Source organism: Tiliqua scincoides, chromosome 1 (genome assembly GCF_035046505.1).
Source record: "Tiliqua scincoides isolate rTilSci1 chromosome 1, rTilSci1.hap2, whole genome shotgun sequence".
NCBI classification, from domain to species: Eukaryota; Metazoa; Chordata; class Lepidosauria; order Squamata; family Scincidae; genus Tiliqua; species Tiliqua scincoides.
In genome coordinates, this window is record NC_089821.1 from 134,073,793 (window position 1) to 134,095,117 (window position 21,325).

Sequence of the window (21,325 nt, forward strand, 5' to 3'; positions counted from 1 at the left end):
GTCTCTCTGCTGTGAATGCAATTGCACACTCCCAGTTATGCGTTATAAACTGTATGTTATATGTAGAGCCTCTGGCTTAATACACCAGGCACCTTAAAGAAGGATTTGATTAATGGTTCTACTGCAGTAGTTCCCAACCTTTTTTCACTTGCATACTCCTTGGCAGTCTGTTTCCATAAATTCTTACTGAAATGGTAAGAATTTCAGCATCTTGTTTGGAGAGAGCAGAAATTAAGATATGCACTTGCATGTATTTACAGGAAGTGTAAACATTTTTGAAAAATACATAATGTTTAAATGGGGATATCTTTCCCCCCCTTGTTTGTTATTTAGTCCAGTGCATCCTGAACTGTGTACCATGCCATTTGAGGCGCTATGGCAAACACTGAGGGATGTCCCCACCTGCCTTTTCTTCTCAGCTCTCCTGCCATTTTGGATCTCACATGATTCCCACAAGATCCAAGAAGGCAGTGCTTGGGAGAGCCAGGAAGGTTACCACAAAAGAAGGGCACCATGACCATGGTATGTTTGGGAACAGCTATTTTAATCTTAATTTAACTCTCTAACAGCACAATCCTATGTATGTCTACTTAGAAAAAGCCCCATTGAGTTAAATGGGATTTACTCCCAAGTAAACATGTAGTCTGTCTTTTCCAGCTTCTTTCAATTTCTCTATGATGTAATCAAAGCATATCATAGAAATATTTTATATATCTCAGCAGCTCCAGCATTTACACTTGCTTTCTCTTCTGTGCCATGATGTTCAGCTTCATCTGATGGGGGAACATCCTTCTAGAGCAGTGGTTCTCACACATTTAGCACCAGGACCCACTTTTTTAGAATGAGAATCTGTCAGGACCCACCGGAAGTGATGTCATGATCAGTGGGTCATGATCAGAAGTGAAATCATCAAGCAGAAAAATTTTAGCAATCCTCGGCTGCAATCCTACCCACACTTACCGAGGAGTCAGTACCATTTACTATCATTGTTAAAAGAATATAAATAGTAGCTTGTTAAAAGTATACTTCTGTAACATTTCCCCAAATGCAGTCACATATCATGGCAGCATCAAGTCTAATATATCAAAAGTAAAATATTGAAATGGATGATCACCTGAAATTGGCTTGCGACCCACCTAGTGGGTCCTGACCCACAGTTTGAGAAACACTGTTCTAGAGCAGTGGTTCCCAAAGTTCTCCTCAGGAGGAGGAAACCACTTAAGTCTTTGCAGGGTTGGGGGATGGCAGCAACATGATCCCCAGGATTGAGTTGCTACTGGGGGCTGATCTGGTTTCTTTTTATTTCCACAGTGCCAGCCTCTGGGGAGTGCAGGGAGCCCCACGGAGCTCTCCACAGGGCTTCCTAAGCCTCTGTAAGTGTAAAAATGTGGTTGGAAACCACTTCCAGTTTCTGATTGTGAAACCAGAAGTGGTTTCCAATTATGTTTTTTTTTAAACACAGAAGCTTGGGAAGCCCTGTGGAGGGCTCTGTGGGGTTCCCAGCACCCTGCAGAAGGTATGTAAACCCCCTCCGCTGATCTGCCCTGCAGCAGTATGATCATGGGAATCGAGTTGCCTCCATCCTCCTGTCCCGCCCCTTAACGGGCCAGAGCAGAGTGCTTCCCTGGCTGGTGGGTTTGGCAACCACTGTTCTAGAGTTATTGTCTTCCAACAGTTATCTGTTCACCATCCTGATTCCAAGACTGCGCAGCATGGAGTGTACTATTAGGTCATCAGCTACAAAAGAATTAACAGTAATGCAGGAACTTTAGAACATCCCAGCTAGAGATGTTTAGGAATGAAATATGATTGGGGTGATAATTATTTTGAATGGGAAGTTTGCCACAATAGTGCAGCTTATTGATAAGATACTTGTGAATGTGTCCTTGTTTTTTCATGTGCTTTTGAGTTATGTGTATTTTGTTGATTGAAGCTTGTCCAAAAAAAAAAGTTTTGAAGCTCTTTTATAATATGGGCAGTTTCTGATGAGACAATAGCCTGAAACCTCACTTTTGGAATTCATGGTGCTTTCGAGAAGTACCTACTCTGTTGTGGATTATCTGTTTCTGAGTACAAAATGACTCATTGGTTCCCATGAGCCTAAAGGGAACTGAAGCTCATGCATAAAAGTAAGTACAGGTTGAGCCTCATTATTCGAGTGGGTTCCTTCCAAGCACTCACTTGGATGGCAAAAAAATGCACTATAGCAAATCTATTTAAAAAACAAAGTTTCTTTGCTCCAGTGATTTAAAAACAGCCTTGCTGACCTTCGTGATGTAAGATAAGAGTCATTAAGAAGACAATCCATCAATCAGTCCTCCTCCAAGCACTTACAAAGACGCTTCACTCAGTCCCCTCTCTTCACCAATGCAAAGTGATCACCTTTCTTTCACTTGCTCAGGGGAAAGGGAGGGGTCCCCTGGAGAGAGGAGGATTGATGGATTGTCAGCCAGCTGCCCTCTCTCTCTCTCTCCTTAAGGAGGCTATTGTTAAAGGACTGTTCAGTTTTTAAAACTGATTTTAAAGGGATGCATTTTTCCCCTTCTCCAGGGATCAGCACATTCCTTCTCTTTTGCAGTGGCCATTCATGTTGAGTCAAATCTGTGTATAAAAAATCAGTCTATAACAAGGCCGGATCTGTATGTGTGCTGGGCTAGAGCCTGATATTCAGATTCAATTTAACGTGTTTTTTTTATGTGCATTGTATGGGAATTGTGTCAAAATAACTGGACTAAGTAGCACACTGCCAAACTCTCATAAATAGGGGCAGTCTGAAATGAGAAAAAAAATAACACCACTATAACACGAAATTTAGCTTATAAAATGATCAAACCCAATATCTTTCTCAATTAATGAAATAACACCAACATGTACCTATTAAAGTGGTTGCATAGCATCTGTGGATTGTCCCAAGTGTTTCTGACTGTGTCTCTGAGCTCCTAACTCCCTCAGAGCACTGTTGCTTTAACCGGTTGTAGAGTCTTCTGAGCATGCTTAGAAGCTGCCAAGGAAAATGCATGGAGCCTTATGGAAAGCAAAGCTGAGCCACAGTGTGCATTTACTTGTGAGTAGGCGACCTTGACATGCCTTGGTCCATTGGAAAGGGCAGGCTGAGAGGAATCCAACACCCCCAGAATGGTCCTGATCCAGTGGGGACAGGCCCCATAAACACTCAAGAACAGTGGATCTCACACATTTAACACCGGGACCCACTTTTTAGAATGAGAATCTGTCAGGACCCACTGGAAGTGACATCATCAAGCAGGAAAATTTTTAACAATACTAGGCTGCAATCTTATCCAGGATTAAGTCCCACTGAGTATCATTGTTAACAGCATATACATAGCAATGGGTAAAGTACAAATATGTGACATTTCCCCAAATTCAGTCACATACCATGGTAGCATCAAATCTAATATATTAAAAATAAAATATTGAAATGAATGGGGACCCACCTGAAATTGGCTTGTGACCCACCTAGTGGGTCCTGACCCACAGTTTGAGAAACACTGCTCAAGAAGGAAGTCCCTCCTTCCAAGCTGATAACTGTATTGAACCATATGGAAAATGAAACATGGTTGCACTTACTCACAAATAATGCAAATGCAAATGCTGAATAGTTCCTTGCTATGTTGGTGTGTTTTTTTCTGCACTTTAAAAGTTTGTTTCCATAGCAATTCGATGCTATGTTCAATTCTGTTGGTTCAAGTTGCTATCTTCTCAGTGTTTTAATTTGTTTGTGTTTGGCAGCTTTAGGTTCACTGTAGTTGTTTGTACAAGTAGCATGCAAATCTTAAATGGTTCCTATAAGTTTAATTCAAGTAGTTGATTATGTACTGTGAGTGAGTGTGAGAAAGAGAGTGGTGTTTTTTGCCTGTTTTATCCTGTGGCTGTCTGCTGATAGCCACAGTCATAAAACACACACACACACACACACACACACACACACACACACACACAGCACCTATATGACAGTGATTACACTTGATAAAAATGCTTTAAAATTGATTAAAGTATTAATTTGGAATAAAAAACATGTAAAACGGCTTTTAACTTTTTTTAGAATAACACCACCATCCATGAAAAAATAAAAGCAACTGGATCAGGACCATTCTGGGGGTGTTGGATTCTTCTCAGCCTGCCCTTTCCAATGGACCAAGGCACGTCAAGGTTGCCTACTCACAATTTTAGACTGCCTCTACTTATAAAATGCTGCGCTATTTACCTTGTCTCCTAAAACAGGCAATTGCAATGCACTTCTCCGGTAAAGCTAAAAACAGTAGCACAAGTTGATTTGACCCAATTATATTGGCAGATATTGATTTGAATTTAAATATGATGAGTCCAATCTACTAGCCACTTAGTCTGAAATAGTACATGGAACCCTCCTGAAAGATCTGGAGTACAATAATTGTATATGTCAGAACTAGGCTGCAATTTTAAGCATTATCTATCTGAAAATTTCATTGAAATCCAAACAAACATATTTAGGGGTGAAACATTTGATGTCTTTTTATAGTACCCCTTCAGTAAATACAAATTTATGCCATGCCTTTTGGTCTGTCAGGCCCACATATTCTGACCACTCCCAATCCGGCCCTCAGGGAGCCCCCAGTCTCCAATGAGCCTCTGCCCCTCGGGAGACTTGCCGGAGCCTGCGCTGGCCTGATGCAACTGCTCTCAGCTCTCAGCCAACTGTTTGACCTCTCACATGAGCAGAGGGATGAGGGCTCCCTCCACAGCTTGCTCACATCTGTGATGCAGCAGTGGCAGCAAAGGAAAGGCTGGCCTTGCTTTTTGCAAGGCCTTTTATACGCCCTGAGCTACTGCAAGACCTTCATTCATTCATATAAGTTCCATCTCTAATATATTCATTTATGTGTCAAATTTGAAATGTAAATTAATTCTTTTTTCCAGCCCCTGACACAGTGTCAGAGAATTGATGTGGCCCTCCTGCCAAAAAGTTTGGACACCCCTGATCTAGCAGATAGCCTAGAATTTGATGCGACATTCAAGGAAACATGATTAGGATCAGACTTGGTTCCAAATGTTTCAAGGTATATGTGTGCTTTTTTCTAAAGATGGTAAAAAAAGGGAAAGCTATGCTCATAACTTTGTGTGTGTTTAAATGTAAGCATTAATATTATAGGCTATGTGAAACACCTACATTTTCATTCCAATCTGGTTTTTACAATACATTGATTTTCCTTTTGCAAAACTTCTATTTTTATGTACGTACATATGCAATAAATTGATACATCTACAGTTGCTATGAACTTCCACTTCCTCTGTGTGGTCTGCTTTCATTATAATTATGCTTCATACTGCACGGCATGTTTGCTTTTTGGGTATAAGCTCTAAATTAAGCCATCAGGCTGGCAGGAGGGAGTAAACTAAAGAAAAACTGTTACACTGGCCACTTGCTCAGATTCATGTTCCAAGCTCCCCATGTTCAGAGTAGCATGCTCTGTGCATGCAGAAGGATATTCCCATGCATGTAAGAAGAGAATCTGTTGCTGCTTTGGGTGCTGCTTGCTTGACACAAATCATTGTTATTTAGCATGTTCAGCAGTTACTGAAAATAGTTGTCCAGCTCCTCAAACTGGAGCAAAATGTATAAATGCTGCAGTCTTTTTCAAGTTCATTCTGAAGAAAACTCTGTTCAGTAGACTTTTACACCTTGACAATTGTGCATAGGATTGCAGCCTAAATGGGATAAAACTTGTCTTGTGGAGCTAGGGAGTCCACTATTATACTGTTTTTAGCCCTGTTCTGTTTGAGTATCCTCAGAAAGAAGAATCAAAGTGCTAGCTGTATGTAAACAGGGAAACTCTGTCTATGCCCTTTCAGTATGTGAACTGTGAATTCTCATTTGGTGTGTTTATGAAGGAAATCTAGAAATATTGTCAAATATGGACCTAGAAGCACGCTTTATTTTCTCTCCATTACCTCTTTGAAGTCACTGAAAAGTCTGCATGCCTTTTTAATTTGAAGGGGGTTACAGAATGCAAATACGCAGGTGAGATGAAGTGGAAGAGCTGGGGGTTGATGTGTGCTTGGTCACAGGCTGGCTTGTTTAAGTTCTATGTTGGAAATAATTACATCATGACTTTTTTGTTAGGAGTTGAATCATTGTTGTTGAGGTTTTCTAAGACAAGCTGGAACAAATAGTGCTAAAAAATAATCTGGTCTGGTTAACTTCAACAATGATTTGTCTTCATCATCAACTTGATTTGTCTTTCTCAGAAACCAGAGGACATGGTGGTGGTGGTGGTGGTGTCATCAGGTTGACACTTGAGTTTAGAAGTGTATTAGTCCTTCACTATATCTTAACAAATGAACCCTTCTGAACATACAATATACTGTACAGGAGCAGGGAAAGCATAACATTGCATCAACCTCAAACAAGTAGAAAGAGACAAACGAGTAGAACGAGAATTCATAGTAAACAAACTCAATTACTTGCCATTCATGTGCACTGGTTTGCTTTACTGGCTGGGTGCTTATTTTCCATACCAGTGTTTCTCAAACTGTGGGTCAGGACCCATTTGGTGGGTTGCGGGCCAATTTCAGGTGGCTCTCCATTCATTTCAATGTTTTATTTTAATATATTCGACTTGATGCTACCATGTTATGTGACTGCATTTGGGAAAATGTGACAGCTCTGTACTTTTTACAGGTTACTATGTATATGCTTTTAACAATGATAGTCAGTGGGACTTACTCCTGGGTAAGTGTGGGTAGGATTGCAGCCTAGGATTGTTAGAAATTTTTCTGCTTGATGATGTCACTTCCGGTCATTACATCACTTCTGGTGGGTCCTGACAGATTTTCATTCTACATTTTAGTGGGTCCCAGCACTAAAAGTTTGAGAACCACTGCTCCATACCACTCCTGACAAATAGAGGTGAGGATTGCCTGCTTCCTACATGTAACAATGCCGTTACATGTTACAAAGCATGTTGTGTGGAAAGACCCAAAGTCCTGTTATGCTCTGTGGGGCTCAATCCCAGGCAGGTTTGTGTAAAATAACAGCCTTAGACATGTGACATGCATCATGTGCCCCAGCTGCCTCATTGTGGCCTGATAAATATTAAATTATGTGACTGGAGGAACTTCTTAATTTCTCAGGAATGGAGGAACCTCTTGTAGTTTCTCAGATAATATATGCAGGTTTCAATATGTTTGCTCCCATAAAAGCCACCCATCTGTGTTGGGGCGGGAGAGCGGAGAGGAAATAATAAACTGCTGATGCTATTGTTTTGGTGTTTGCTGCCCATGCTGTAAACTAATTCTGGACTTTTGCACTTTAATATACAGAAACCAGTTTTAAAGGACTGATCTCTTTCTTTTTTTACATACTTTTTTGTTTTATTAAAAGCAAATAGAAAAAATAAAAAAGCAAAGATATTACAAGTTGTGTGCCAAGCGCGGAGACCTCCAACAACATTTCTTTGTTCTACTACAAAATCATACAAAAAATTAGTTACCAAATCTTAAACAGTCTACACTTATTAAAGAATACATTTTCAACACAAAAAGAAAAATGAGAAAAACATAATAGTTAAATCCCCTATCTGCTCATCAAATCCATAGCTTATCTGGCCCACTTCCCCCTCAACGTGCAGGAAGTCCATGAATGGTTTCCAAATGTCCATAAAAGTTTTTACTGACTTATCTTTAAGAAGAATTGTAAGTTTATCCATTTCTGCCAAATCCAATACCTTTAGCCACCATTCTTCCAATGCAGGAATTGCTGGAACTTTCCAGTATTTAAAAGGACTAAAGGACTAATCTCATCTAAGACTTCTGGATAAGAATATTTGCCAGTTTTGATGATACTTTAAATGTCCCACAGGCTCCATGTGGTAAAAGAAGTGCACATTCACAGAATGCATGCACCCTGGCCCCACCCCTCAATCCGGAGAAAATTCTGGGGTGTTTTCTTTAATAATGCAGAAGTGAGAATTTGGGCGAACTGTCTGCCTTCTGATAAGCCTACTTTGAGTGCAAATAGAGGGGCTGTTCAAACTTCCCCAGATGCAAGGAGAAGGATCAGGACATGAGCATGTTCCTTGTTTACCATATGAGGCTAATCAGATAAGAATGTCATCTAAACTGATTCTGTGTAGGTGATTCCTGTTGTGTCAAACGTCTGTTCTCATAACACCATGGAATTAAAACAAATTAGTATGAATCTCGCTCAGATGTGCCAAGTGGAGAGAAGGTCTAGCTTCTCAATTTCTCTGTTGTAAATATGTGTCTTACACTGAGCTTCCATGAACATGGCTTGGAAACTATCTGATCCAGAATGTGGCAGCAGCATAGCTCTTTTCTGGGGCTGCTTGCAGAGATCATGTTGCGTATATTCTCTGAGAACCCATTGAGCTAAATTCAAAAGTCCAGTTTTGACAATTGAGGGCTTTAAAGACTTGAGTCCTTAGAAGTGAAATTTCTCTCACCCATCCCCTGAGAATTGCGATCCAGTGAGAGACCCTCCTAGAAGTGCCGCCGCCACCACCAGGGGCAATATCGTCTGCCAGAATCTACCTCATCAGTGGTTTCCATTCTGTTAATTTCATCCTGAGGAAAATCCACCAAGTCCCATGCTCTTTTCAAATGGTGTTCATAATTTTGTTTCATCATTTTGTCTTAGTTTTATGCTGTCCCCTGTTAAGATACATTCACCTAAGTTGATGATTTTATTAATCTATTGAATGGTGCAGTTTTATTTCAACCATTGTTGGCCATCTTGTGAAGCACTGTTCAAAACTCAACATATAAATATTATAGTGGGGATGTGAAGCAGCACACCTGATAATGGAGGAAACTGGTCAAGGGATGCCTTATTTATAAATGAAGCAGAGCACTGTGAGTTGTGATTATCATGTTAATTACGTGGAGTGGGGATCCTGCAGTTATGAAATTATGTAGTTAAAGGCTAGTGTCCTATTTTTTGGAAAATAATTTTTTGCAGAATTAAACACACATGCAAGTGTGTTTAGCAAAGCAGACCTGAAAATCTCAGCACAAGAATTAACACAGGTGCAGAGGGACCCGCCTGAGGTTTTCCATGGTTGAGTAACTCAATTCTCTGAACTTTTAGTATATTTTCACATGAAAAACCACCACAGAACAAATCCCAAGTGAATAAATTTCCATACGATTTGAACTTTTGTTTGGACTCTTGGAATACTTGGGATACCTTGGAGCCGCAAGACCATTAGTGATGATGATTGCAATAAAACTTGACTTCTGTTAAACCCTGCAATTTGCTGCCTTCACAGGAATCCTGCCATGCTCTGAATCTTTTCCCCCCTAGGTGTAAATGTAAGAATAAACTGAAAATATCAAAGCTACAACACATTTGGTACAAAGAACAAATAAACTGTATTTGCTGCACCTTGCCATGAGCACCCTGCTCTATCTGCTGTCTGGAATGAATCAGAGTGCAAAACAGTTCAAGGCAACCAGTCTAGGTCATGGTGTCTGAACGTAGGTTATCATAGACAACAGCCAGGCCAAAGTGCTGTAAAATGGAGCTGAAACTGAAATGAGGAAGGTAGACTGAGGAACAGTGATAATTGTAGAGCTGCAGAACGGAAACAGTATACATGACATTTAATGTTTGCATCAACAGATCCACATGACAGGAAGTGTATGTTGTGGGCATTTTGGCCATACATGTTGGATGCAACTGGCAAAATGTATTTATAATTCCCCAGGATGAGAAGTAGCTAAAGCTTCTGTCTGGCCTTATTAAAGAAGACATGAAATCTTTCAGCCACAGTGGGGGAAAGGGTTATACTTCCTCTGCCTCCCATCCTTTTAATGGCTTGGACCACAAGAGCCTTTTCTTATTGCTCTTTCTGGGACTTGCAATGACTGTGGCATCATGTCTTGCAGCAGTCTCTCTCTACTACGTTATTGAATTAAAAGCAGAACTAGCGCTTCTGACGAGCAAGCTGAACTGCAGGGTCCAGACAAGGACCTCCTTTCCTCTGTCCTTGAGATCTCAGGAAAAGAGCAAAGAGGTTCGTCCCTACATTCCCTATCTGAAGATGTCAGAAAGTGCTTCTAGCCAGGTGAGTTACAAGATCTTCTGGGAGCAACTTTGGTTTTCTGGAATGACTGAGCCATAGCACAAATTGTGATTGCTTGCACTTGTTGCCAGGGTATAACTTCTGGACCACACCGAAGTAGCCAAGATGTAACATGGAGTGGAGGCAAACACAGAATGAGAAGATCTTCCCAGCATACAAATGAGGCAGGTAATTAAAGAGACCTGATTAGACAGGCTAACTGGGAAGAACCCAGAGAGTCAATGAGATAAAGAACTGTAAAAGGACCATCTGTAATGTACAGATAACCAAGAACTTGCTTTGCTTCCTTTAGCATTGTGGAGACCAAAATTGGGGCTCAAATGCCCTACTGGGCACTTTACAATGACAATGCTAAAAATGATGTTTCTTATTATCTAGAACCAGTAAAACTATAATTTGATACAATTTTGTTTTTGAAATGTGCAACAGTTTATATCTGCAGCCACTTCTTATTAAAGCATCTGAAAAATCTGCCAACAATATAGCATAAAATGATGACTAATCTGCTCAAATAAAGAGAAAAATAGATCAGTACATTCCCTGATCCCAAGCTGATGTTAGGTATGTCTAGAGAACTATTTTTACTTTTATGCAAGACTAGCAAGATTTTATGCAAGATTCTAATTTTTGTATTAGAATCACATTAATTCTGCAACTCTGATGCAGGCCTCTGTCAAGTTACTTTTGCTTCGCAACTGTGTTTGTTTTTATCCAAAGGGACAACTTGGGAAGACTGAATTTTTGATTCCGTCTAACCACTTAATGAGCAAGAATCGTTTCACAACAGCTCCCTTTTATAGAGGAATTCAGCTCAAAGTTTGCTTTGCTACATTATCAGAAGTATTAACCAAGTTAATTCACATTCGTAACAGGAATGTAAGTAGCTTACTTCAGTGCCATGAAGAAGTTGTGTCCCAAAAGCCTCGCATTATTTTGAGAGTATACTGTTGCATGAGAGTAATCTTCCATTTTGGATTTGTGCAAACTAGAACTGAAATGCAGATGAAAATGAGTTCCTAAATTTTTACATGTTTTCCAGTTGTAGTCTGTACTTGCAAGGAAGCCAGAGAGAGAAGAGAGGTAGCTATGATTTGTAAAGGTGGACAACTGTAATATTTTTCACGCTCAAAATAACCAGTCAAAATTTGATTAGATGTATAAGTCCTAGAACTGGATACATTAGAAATTAACTTACTACTACATAGGATTCAGTCCTAACCAACTTTCCAGTACCAAGGTAAGGGCAGTAGAGCTCCAAGGTAAGAGAACAAATATTCCCTTATCTTGAGGAAGCGTCCATGAGTGCCCAACTGCCAAATGCAGCACTCGTCCCATTGGCACAGCTTTGCCAGTGCTGGAATTGTGGTTAGGATTGGGCCCATAGCCTTGTAAACTTGAGTAAGCAAGCAGTTCCACATTGCCATAAGAATCTAAAGATTTTTAATTACTATCAACATGCGTCTAAAAGGGCAAGAGGTTTCTTTTTTTAAATGTTTTTATTTTATTATATTAAAACCAAATATAAACTGAAAAAATTAAAAAATAAAGATATTACAGGTTGTGTGGCAAATGCGGAAATCTCAAACTACATTTCTTTGTTCTACTATAAAATCATACAAAAAATTAGTTATCAATTTTTAAACAATCTACACATTAAAAAATACATTTTCAACACAAAAAATGAAAAAAGCATAGAAGTTAAATCCCCTATCTACTCATCAAATCCATAATTTGGCCCATTATATTATACATTTCTTTATTCTACTACAAAATCATACAAAAAAAATTATCAAATCTTAAACAGTCTAACTAAAAATTCACACAAGAAGAAAAATGAGAAACATGAAAATTAACTCCCCTATCTACTCATCAAATCCATGGGTTATTTAGCTCATTTTCCCATCGGTGCACAGTAAGTTCATGAATGGTTTCCAATTATCCATAAAATTTTTTACTGACTTGTCCTTAACAACAATTGTAAATAAAATTTATCCATTATCCATCAAAACCTCTTCCTCCTGACATTGATCTTCTAATCTTCCCTCTTATCCTCCTAAACCCTCCTGTTCTTTAAATTTCTGCATAAAGTCTCTTGCCTTTCGAACCATATCCAGCCAGTAGTTTTTTTGTCTGTTATAAACCTGGTTAACTTCTGAGTCAATGATTTGTTCATCTGTTTGTAAATACCTGAACTAGGACCTGTACCATTCGTAGTCTCAAATCTTCTCCAACTTCTCCGAAATTCTTTGGTATGGCACTTAGTCTCAATGTTTTTTCTTTATTTACTTGTTCCATCAAAGATATCATATCCATTGTTTTCTCTTGTTCTGAACTCAGGACTTCCATTCTACAGTCAGTGATACTGACTTTGTTCTGGATCTCCTGTGTCTCTTGTTTAATATGTTTGACAGATTCTTCCAGCTGAGCCATATCTTGTCTCAATTCAAATTTCAGGTCTTTAAGCTCCTGCTCAATTAAGTCTATTTTTAATTCAATTTTATCCTGAAACTACTGAAACAGGAAATTCCACATTAACAGCCCAATCCTGAGCTGCCCAGGCCACCCAGCCTCAGCGGCACCGAGAACAGCTGCCGCTGGATCCTGTGCGCCTTGGACTATCGCAGGTGGCACCTCGGGAGAAGGGGACCTTTGTCCCCTTCTCCCGGGTAAGGGAAGCAAGCCCACCACGGGACTACTCACTTTACAGGTAAAGCCGTTTGTGTAGGGCACCGAGCCCTCCATGAATGGACAGGATCTGGTGGAGCAGAGCTCCACCGGACCCGCCTCCTGCCTCCCTGCTCCCTCCCCCAGCACGCCTCCTGCCCGCCCTATCCCCACCCCCGCCTCACCGTCACACCTCCCCCATCCTCTCTCCGCCCTCCACCAGCCTCCCCCCTCCCCAGAATGTCTCCTTCCTGCCCCCGCTTACTGTGCTGTGGCAGTCCAAGAGGCTGGGCAGTGGAGGCTGGGCGACCGCCCTGCACTAACCCAGCAGTAAGTATTGCAAATGTGCCTTACAGCACGTTTGCGACAGTGCGTGGCAGCACGAAGCCATGGTGCCAAGCTCAGGATTGGATTCTAAGTTCTCTCTTGGGAGTCTGTATTAGTAATCTTGGCTGTTTTGTTTGTTCCTTTGTTTGCTCCATGGTATTGGCTCTTCGTTTCAGTTTTCACTAGCAGATGTCATTTCTAACTCAAACAATTCAAGAACTCTGTGGTTACACACTCTATGGTTTTGAAATAAAGTTCTTCCGGACTATAGTTCATTTACTTGAATTTCGTAAGCTATGACATATCAAATAAAAGTAAAATATAAGCACCCTAGATAACATAATCATTAAAGTCCATAAAAAGTCATTAATCAGTAGAAAAACATCCTAAGAAAGCACTTGGAGACCATTTGGCCATTAAAATTTTTTGAAACACATCTTGTCACCACGCCTGCTGCACATTCCCAACGTTCCATTCCGTCCGACCGATAAGAGTTTAATCTCATTAAAATTGTTTCAAGATCCTTTAATTAGCAGTCTTATCTTGAATGTCCAAACAACTTCTATAAATTACAATATTTCTCCGCAATTTGCCAAAGTAAAAGTAATAAATTTCGGGGGAACGGTCAGGCTTTGTCTCACCACTGAAGACTCGAGCTAGATTTCTGCCCTTCTCTTCCATCGCTCAAATTAAAGAAGGGTTCCCCAGCCTTCGCCAGAGATACCCCCCCCCCAAAAGGAGCAACCTCTGAAGAGTTGTAGGTAATCTCTTGTTATCCCTTTGATCCAGGGAAGTCCTCAGCTGCAAGTTGTCAACAGCAGCCGGGTTTAAGTCTCCTGGTGCTTTCCCAAGCAGGAAAGTTCGGCCCGCCATGTTAACTCCCCCACGTGATCTCTCAAAAGGGCAAGAGGTTTCTAAAGCTGTTGGTTTATGGCTATATAGCAAAATGGAACCTTAGCAAGCCTTTCAAGTCCATTCTATGTTTCTTGCTTACCAGTCTCAGCAAATAAGGCCAGATCCTAAACCCTTCCTGGCCAGCCTGGCATTACACCAGGCTATATGTATGTATGTATGTATGTATGTATGTATGTATGTATGTATGTATGTATGTATGTATGTGCATATGTGCATATGTGCGTGCGTGCGTGCCACTTTTCTAAAAACCCAAAATGGTGTAAAGACAAAAAACATATAAAGATAATACATTAGAATCCAATATTAAAATAAAAAACATTAAAACAATTTAAAAGATAACAATAAAAGAGCAGATGGGCAGCCCAATCCTGAGCTGCCCTAGGCGCCCAGGCTTAGCGGCACCAAGAATGGCTACCACTGGATCCTGCACATCCTGGGCTACCAGGGAAGGCGCCTTGGGAGAAGGGGACTTTCATCCCCTTCTCCCGGGTAAGGTAAGCAGCCCCACAGAGGGGTTACTCACTTTACCGCTGACCAAAAGGTCGGCAGTAGAGTAAAGGCGCTTGTGTAGGGCACCAAGCCCTCCACGAGTGCCTTGGATCCTGCGGAGCAGAGCGCTGTGGACCCACCTCCCTCCCTCCCCCAGCACGCCTCCAGCCCACCCCCCTCCCCACATCACGCCTCCACATCACGCATTGCCCCTGCCCTCTCTCCACCCCGCACCGGCCTCCCCCCCTCCCCGGAATGCTTCCTCCCCGTCCCTGTCCCTGCACGCATCCCTGACCCCGCTTACTGTGCCCACGGAAGCTGGAGACCACTGGGCGCCAACTGCTCAACTAGCCCAGCACAGGATTGTGCTCTAAAATGTCAACAGCATAAAAGTTAAGAGGGGTCCCTAAGAAATGCCTCTCTCCCAAAAGGCTAGGCAAAACAAATGGGTCTTCAAACCCTGCCAGAAACCATATACTGAAGAGGCTGTCCTCAGATGTACTTTCAGCTGATTCCAGAGTCATGGCGTCACAACTGAGAAGGCACTATTTAGCAGAAAGAAGAGCAATGGTCCCTCTTCACCCCAGCATGACATCTTTTCCAGTAGCTGTTGCTGGTGTCTCTTCTGCATCTGTTTTAGATTGTGAGTGTTTTAGGAAAAGGGAACCATTTATTGATTTATTTTGTTATGTAGACTACTTTGTGAACTCCTTTTCGTTTAAAAGTGGTAATATATATTTTTAATAATAAATAATAATAATAAATATTGACACTCCATTGCACTCCGCATTACATGATTAGCATTACACTGAGCATTAGCATTAGCATTAGCTCAGAATTACACTGAGCATGCCAAGTCCTCACTGAGCTGGTTAGTCTTCTTTTTGTTTATCTTTTAAGTTTTCTGCTTGCCCAGGGAGTCCTTTGTCCAAAAACGGCACCATATCTGTCTTTTGTCCCATTTTACTGCACAGCTCAAAACCACAAAACTAGAAAGTTTCATATGAGGAAAAATAGTGGGACATAGTTTTGCTGCTTGTTACAGACTGAGAATTAAGAGGACAGGTCAGTCCATTAAACGTGTTTCAGGAGGAAATAGCAGTTTCTAAATAAGTCCAGCAGGGGGAAGTGTCTTGTCACAAGAGAACTAAGCCAAAGTTTAGGGGGAAAAATGGGCTGACAGTAGCCAGGCAATACCAATGTGACATCCCAGCAGAGTAACAGGAGGACAATTTATTAGAACCACCTAAGAGCCCAAACCTAAACAGTGTGCGCTGGTTCGCCACCGGCACACACTGTCACAAATGTGCCATAAATTATGTTTGCGAGCCCCTAGTACCAGCCTAGCACCGGAGCTAGCCCAGAGGTGGAAAGCCAGTACTTCACTGCTCAGCAGTCACCTGAACCACAGGGCTGTAGAGAGGTAGGTGGGGGCATGGGGAGAGGTGGGGAGGGGGTGTTCCAGAGCGGGAAGACTGCCAGGGAGGGCAGGGCAGGGTGGGAGGAGGTTGGGACCTGTAGAGCTCACTGGATGCTGAGCTTCGTGTCAGGCCGCAAGACCTGACATGGAGGCTCTTCATTTTGTGGCAGCCCAAGGAAAAGCCCAAGGGCTGCCACAGAATCAAGTAGCCCCATTGCGGGGCTACTTTCCTCACCTGGGTGAAGGGGACGAATGTCCCCTTCTCCTGAGGACCCACTGTTGTCTGCCTGGTTCACTTAGGATACCGTGGCAGCCATTTTTGGTGCTGCAGGAGCCCCACGTGCCAGGCAGCTTAGGATTGGGTTGCCCAACATCACTTAGTAGAAGAGAAATTTTCAAGTGCCCCAAAACTCTACATGCTGTTTGATAGTATAAAAAAAAAAATCAAAGTTGGAGGGGGTAGAAAAAAATCATTATTTCTGAGCCTGCTAAAAATGCTTCCATTTGTAATTTGTGAGATGGAGGGGAAGGGAGGGGAGACAAGCATAATGTATTGTTAGGCCATATTTAGTTCAGAAAGATCACATGAGAGCAGCCCCTCTGGGTCAGACCAAAGGTCCTTCAGTTCCACCATTCCGCCCAGCAGTGGTCAACCAGCCTTCAGGAAGCCCATAAGCAAAATATGAAGACAACAGCCTGCTTTGCTGCTCCTTCTTCAGCAACTAGTACTCAGAGGTATACTGCCTCTGAACATGGAGGTTCCATATAGCCAACAGGACTAACAGTCAGTGATAGATCTCTCCTCTTCCATGAATTTGTCTAATTGGCTGGCACAGATTCAAATAGCCCCATGGGGTGTCTGGCACATGACACAGGGTAAGGGGATAAAGTTGTGCCACAGCCACCTCCTAACCTGTGGTGGATATGGCACAGGACTGTTGGCCTGCCTGTTCCAGCACAGGTTAGGACTGAGCTGTGAGCCTGTTTAATCAGAACTAAGTCCCAATGGGACTTATTCTGTAGCAGCACAATCCTTTGCATTTCTGCTCAGAAATAAATCTCATTTTGTTCAATGGGACTTCCTATCAGTGGTGTGTGAATAGGATTGCAGCCTAAATATAGTCTTTTAGAATTGCCACCCTAGCCTCATGTGATTTCTTTAACCTTTCTATTCTATACAACTTACAAAATGATTTGATTTAGACTCCAGCTATCTTCATTTCATGCTAGATGTAACTATTTACAATTCCAATACCACTGAAATATTTTACGAAATATTTATTTAAAATATTTATGTTCCACCTTTCCTGAACTCAAGATGCCTAACAAATTCACATCTTAAACAGTCTTAAAATACAAATAACACAGGCCATCACACGTTTTGCTTCCTTAAATGTTACACCAATTCCTGGGTATATTTGGGGTGCTGATTCAAAAAATGGCATCCGTTTTGCCCTATCACATCTAGTTTTGGAGACACGTCATAACCTCTTTAGTGAATGGTTCAAGCAGCGTCCTCATGAGGAAGCCTACACCATGAGCCCTTCACTAATGAGGCTATACTATATCTCCAAAACTAGATGTGATAGGGCAAAATGGATGCCATTTTTTGAATCAGCACCCCAAATTCATATCAAACCACCATAAAGTTTGGGAAAAACTTTTCTGACCCTCAGTTTTGTTGGCCTGTGTAATTATTGATGCAATTCCAAAGCATCCGTGCATATCCCGTATAAAGCTAATGTCATAAAGTGCCACTAATGCTACAAATTATAAATTGTTATCCAATTCTCATTATTTACTGAGAGCAAGCAGTAAAGGCCCAACAACAGCAACAATTATTTACATTAATCATAAACTATCTGGAAACTTTTGATAATGGCAAATGCTTGGCTTAGAGATGAATTAATTGGGTAAGGATTTCACTGCAGATGGGGGTACAATGGAACGTCATGATATGGCTACTGGCACCTCAGGGGAATTATGTTTTCTTCAGGAGCTGGGGAAAATATTTTAGTTGCTTCCTTTTGGAACATTTTTCCCCTTTAATGTAAAATCTCTCTCTTTCAGTACTACAGTCATGTTTGCAATTAATGGCTGACAGCAGAAGTAACATTCAGCAACAAGGTAATGCAACATCTTCTTGTCTTAACGCACTCTAGCAACTAATACTTGTAAACTAGTGGTTCCCAACCATTAGGAGCTTGCAGACCACTGAGGCAAAAATTGGAATAGTTGTGGACCACATACAACCCCACCCCCACTCTGAGCACACCAAAAATACAATTTTCTATGAGTTGTTAGAGAAGATTTATTAGAGATTTGTTACACTGATTTATAGATAAGATTTGTGGGTTGCTGCTTTTGTTGCCGGCTGCAAGAAGTCTGTTCTCAACCCCCTCTGGGGGTCCATGGGGAAGCGTCACCCAAGTGAGTGGTTCCCCATGGACCACCAAAGAGGGTGGCGAATGAACTGCCCACAACCAAAGGTGGCACTGAAGTGTCAGCTGTGACTGTGGCTAGTCCATTCTCTACCCTCTCTGGTGGCCCATGGGGAACCACTCACCTGGCGAGATGCTCAAAGTGATTGAAGGGGATTCTTTCTTTGAGACTTCATGGACCACTTCTCAGGGTCTTGTGGATGACAGGTTGAGAGCCAGTGTTGTAAACAAATGGGTAGTGCAGCCTGTGGTTGTGTTTCAGTTGTTGAGGTACAAGCACATGCTTATGTGCCATCCTGTATTGGCCATATGTAAGGGGAGGACCAATCTAATACTGCTAAGAGTATGTAACATCCCTATATTCCAATGCTTAATAGGGATTTGTCAGTGTAGTCTTGTGCCAGAACCTAAGAGTAAATTGGCCTTCACTCCAAATATAGTACCTATAACACAGTATTCATTCATATATGCCATGTTTGATTCAATGGCACACATACTAACATTCTGTGGCATATCAGGACTGTCCATATTTTCTCTTCTGCAGCTCTTGCTGCAATGGCTACTTTGTGGTTTGCCAAGTTTTCCATGGTGGCTATGATGGGAAGAGAGGTATTTGTCCCAGGAAACCTGCAAAAAACCTGGCCCGCTTAAGAGACTTCCACCCACAGTTCTTTGGTTCACTCTCATCATATGTGCTAAAACTACTGATATCAAGAAAACCAACACAGATGCTATTTTTATTGTTCCCTTTCAAAAACTGGCTCTTGGCATATATTTACTCACTTCTTATGAGAAATTCTTTATTTTTAAAGATGATTCAAGTATAGTTCCCTGGCTGCTTAGCTTTAAAAGAGGAACAGCTTTGGAGGAGCAAGGGAATAAAATACTGGTCAGAGAAACTGGCTACTTTTTCATATATGGTCAGGTAAATATATTTTTCAATAAAACTATTGAATTTAATTCTATTTTCCTGAAATGTTCAACATTTCATACAATCTGTCTATCTTTTATTATTCAGGTTTTATATACAGATGAATTGTTTGTCATGGGACACTTAATCCAGAGGAAAAAGGCCCATGTAGTTGGGGATGATCTCAGCTTGGTTACATTATTTCGTTGCGTCCAAAACATGCCTCATGCTAATCCCAACAACTCTTGTTACACAGCTGGTAAATATTTTTAAAAGTGTACTGTATAGACCACTTTTCAGGGAAAAAGTCGACAAACCATTTTATATTACAAAGTAAAGAAAAAGAGGGCTCACTGTCTTCTTCCTTCCTTCCTTCCTTCCTTCCTTCCTTCCTTCCTTTGATGCAAAAGAGGCACCTGCCATCAGCCTCTGAAAATGCACTATAGTGCAGTAAACATGAACTGTTGTTCTCCCCTGCTAAAGAGAAGATGTCAATCACTTCTTCACACCATCAAAATCCTGGAAATTTCTCTCAGTATATTTTGGAAAGCGCACACATCTGATACATTCATTATACTGGATGTTTGCTTCACGAGCTGAGCTGTCTTTCCACATCATGAAGTTTCGTCATCCGTTTTTAAATTGAACTTTTGATTGGGATATCAGCAAATTCGCAACCTTCATGGTGGCTTACAAGAGGCTTCCAACCCAAACTCCAACAAATGCATACATGAATTTTTTTAAAGTGTTGTTATGGTTAAGAGCTGTGAATAAAATGTGTTTACAGATATCCAAATCTCTTGCCAGGTATTGCAAAATTAGAAGAAGGAGATGAACTTCACCTCACCATCCCACGGAGAGGAGCCAACATAGCTTTGGATGGAGATGCCACTTTTTTTGGTGCAGTCAGAATTCTTTGAGGTTCTTTTGTTTTTCTTCAATCTTTCATATTCTTTTGATGCTTCAGACAAATATATTTTTGCCAGTAGTAGTACTTGTGTATTTTTTTTAATAGTTGGTTGATTTACGGAGTACTTTTCTGTTTAACTTATTCAAAACAGGAACCGCAACAGATGTTCTTGTGGTACACCATTCTCATGTGGATTACCAGAAATGAAACTTGTTTTAGAAGGATATAAATAGTAGCTGTTACACAGGAACCTAAGAAGAGCCCTGCTGGATCAGACTAAGCATCCATCTAATAAACTCCTGTTTCTTTTTAAAAATGTTATCAAAAATTATAATTGTGTATGGTCTTCACAACAAGAGGTAATTAATACATATGCCATCAATAGAATTCAACTTCATAACCTAACTTTACAGCTTTTCAGTAATCTCTTTAATTTTAGCTGTTCGTAATCTCTACTTGACTAGTCACTACATAATTATTCTATACCAATAAAGGAATTTTAAGTATCCACACCAGTACTGCATCTACACCAATACTTAAAGGAATATTAAGTACTAGAGTATCCTAACATTGTCTACATACTGTATTTATTTCCCACTGTCGTTTCGAACAGGTACAGGTATGTGATCTTAAGAATTATTCCAGCTTTTCATTTCCCATTTGAATAAAGATTGAGCTTTCTTTCAGTTCTGAGCAATCAAAATGACAAATGATAGATTTCATTCTTGCATCTGTCCTGTCATTTCTAGGTATCCTAAAATGACTACAATGGAATCCACTTAATTCTAGTGATTCTCTGATAAAATGCAGATTTGTTTTCAGAAACCCACTGTAATGTAGAACAGGTCCACTATATGTGTTGTATTATTTGGATGCTGTCACAATTTTGAGAATTATTTCAGAGATGACATATGCACTCTAATCTCCAAGCATATCAAATACCAGCATACTATTGTATAAGCTTAGCTGTATGGCTGAACATGTTGCCCTGTAACATAGCACCTCAGACCTCTACTCTTCCCAGGATCACCTTCACATGACTGGCTTAGAAGGCACAATCCTTCAGTTACCTAGGAGTAAGTCCCTTGACAACTCTCTCACCCTCACTCAGGCACTAACGATGCAACACATTCAGCCGTCCATCTA

The 21,325-nt window shown here is 41.0% G+C and overlaps 1 protein-coding gene across 1 annotated transcript; it reads left to right on the forward strand.

Moving 5' to 3' along the window:
* The first annotated feature begins 9,735 nt into the window (after positions 1-9,735).
* On the forward strand, positions 9,736-20,817 carry TNFSF13B (TNF superfamily member 13b). Its single transcript, XM_066637607.1, has 7 exons — positions 9,736-10,085; positions 10,175-10,271; positions 17,989-18,045; positions 19,172-19,284; positions 19,378-19,528; positions 20,077-20,190; positions 20,331-20,817. The coding sequence occupies exons 1-6, from the start codon at positions 9,771-9,773 to the stop codon at positions 20,187-20,189; spliced, it is 846 nt and encodes a 281-aa protein (XP_066493704.1). The 5' UTR covers positions 9,736-9,770; the 3' UTR covers position 20,190; positions 20,331-20,817.
* The last annotated feature ends 508 nt before the right edge of the window (positions 20,818-21,325 follow it).

Bases quoted from the DNA above. Each gene is read 5' to 3' on its own strand.
- TNFSF13B (XM_066637607.1), top strand. From the start codon at position 9,771: ATGAAATCTTTCAGCCACAGTGGGGGAAAGGGTTATACTTCCTCTGCC. The intron at 10,086-10,174 runs GTGAGTTACAAG...ACTTGTTGCCAG, and splicing joins CAGAAAGTGCTTCTAGCCAG to GGTATAACTTCTGGACCACA. The intron at 18,046-19,171 runs GTAATGCAACAT...TTATTTTTAAAG, and splicing joins AAGTAACATTCAGCAACAAG to ATGATTCAAGTATAGTTCCC.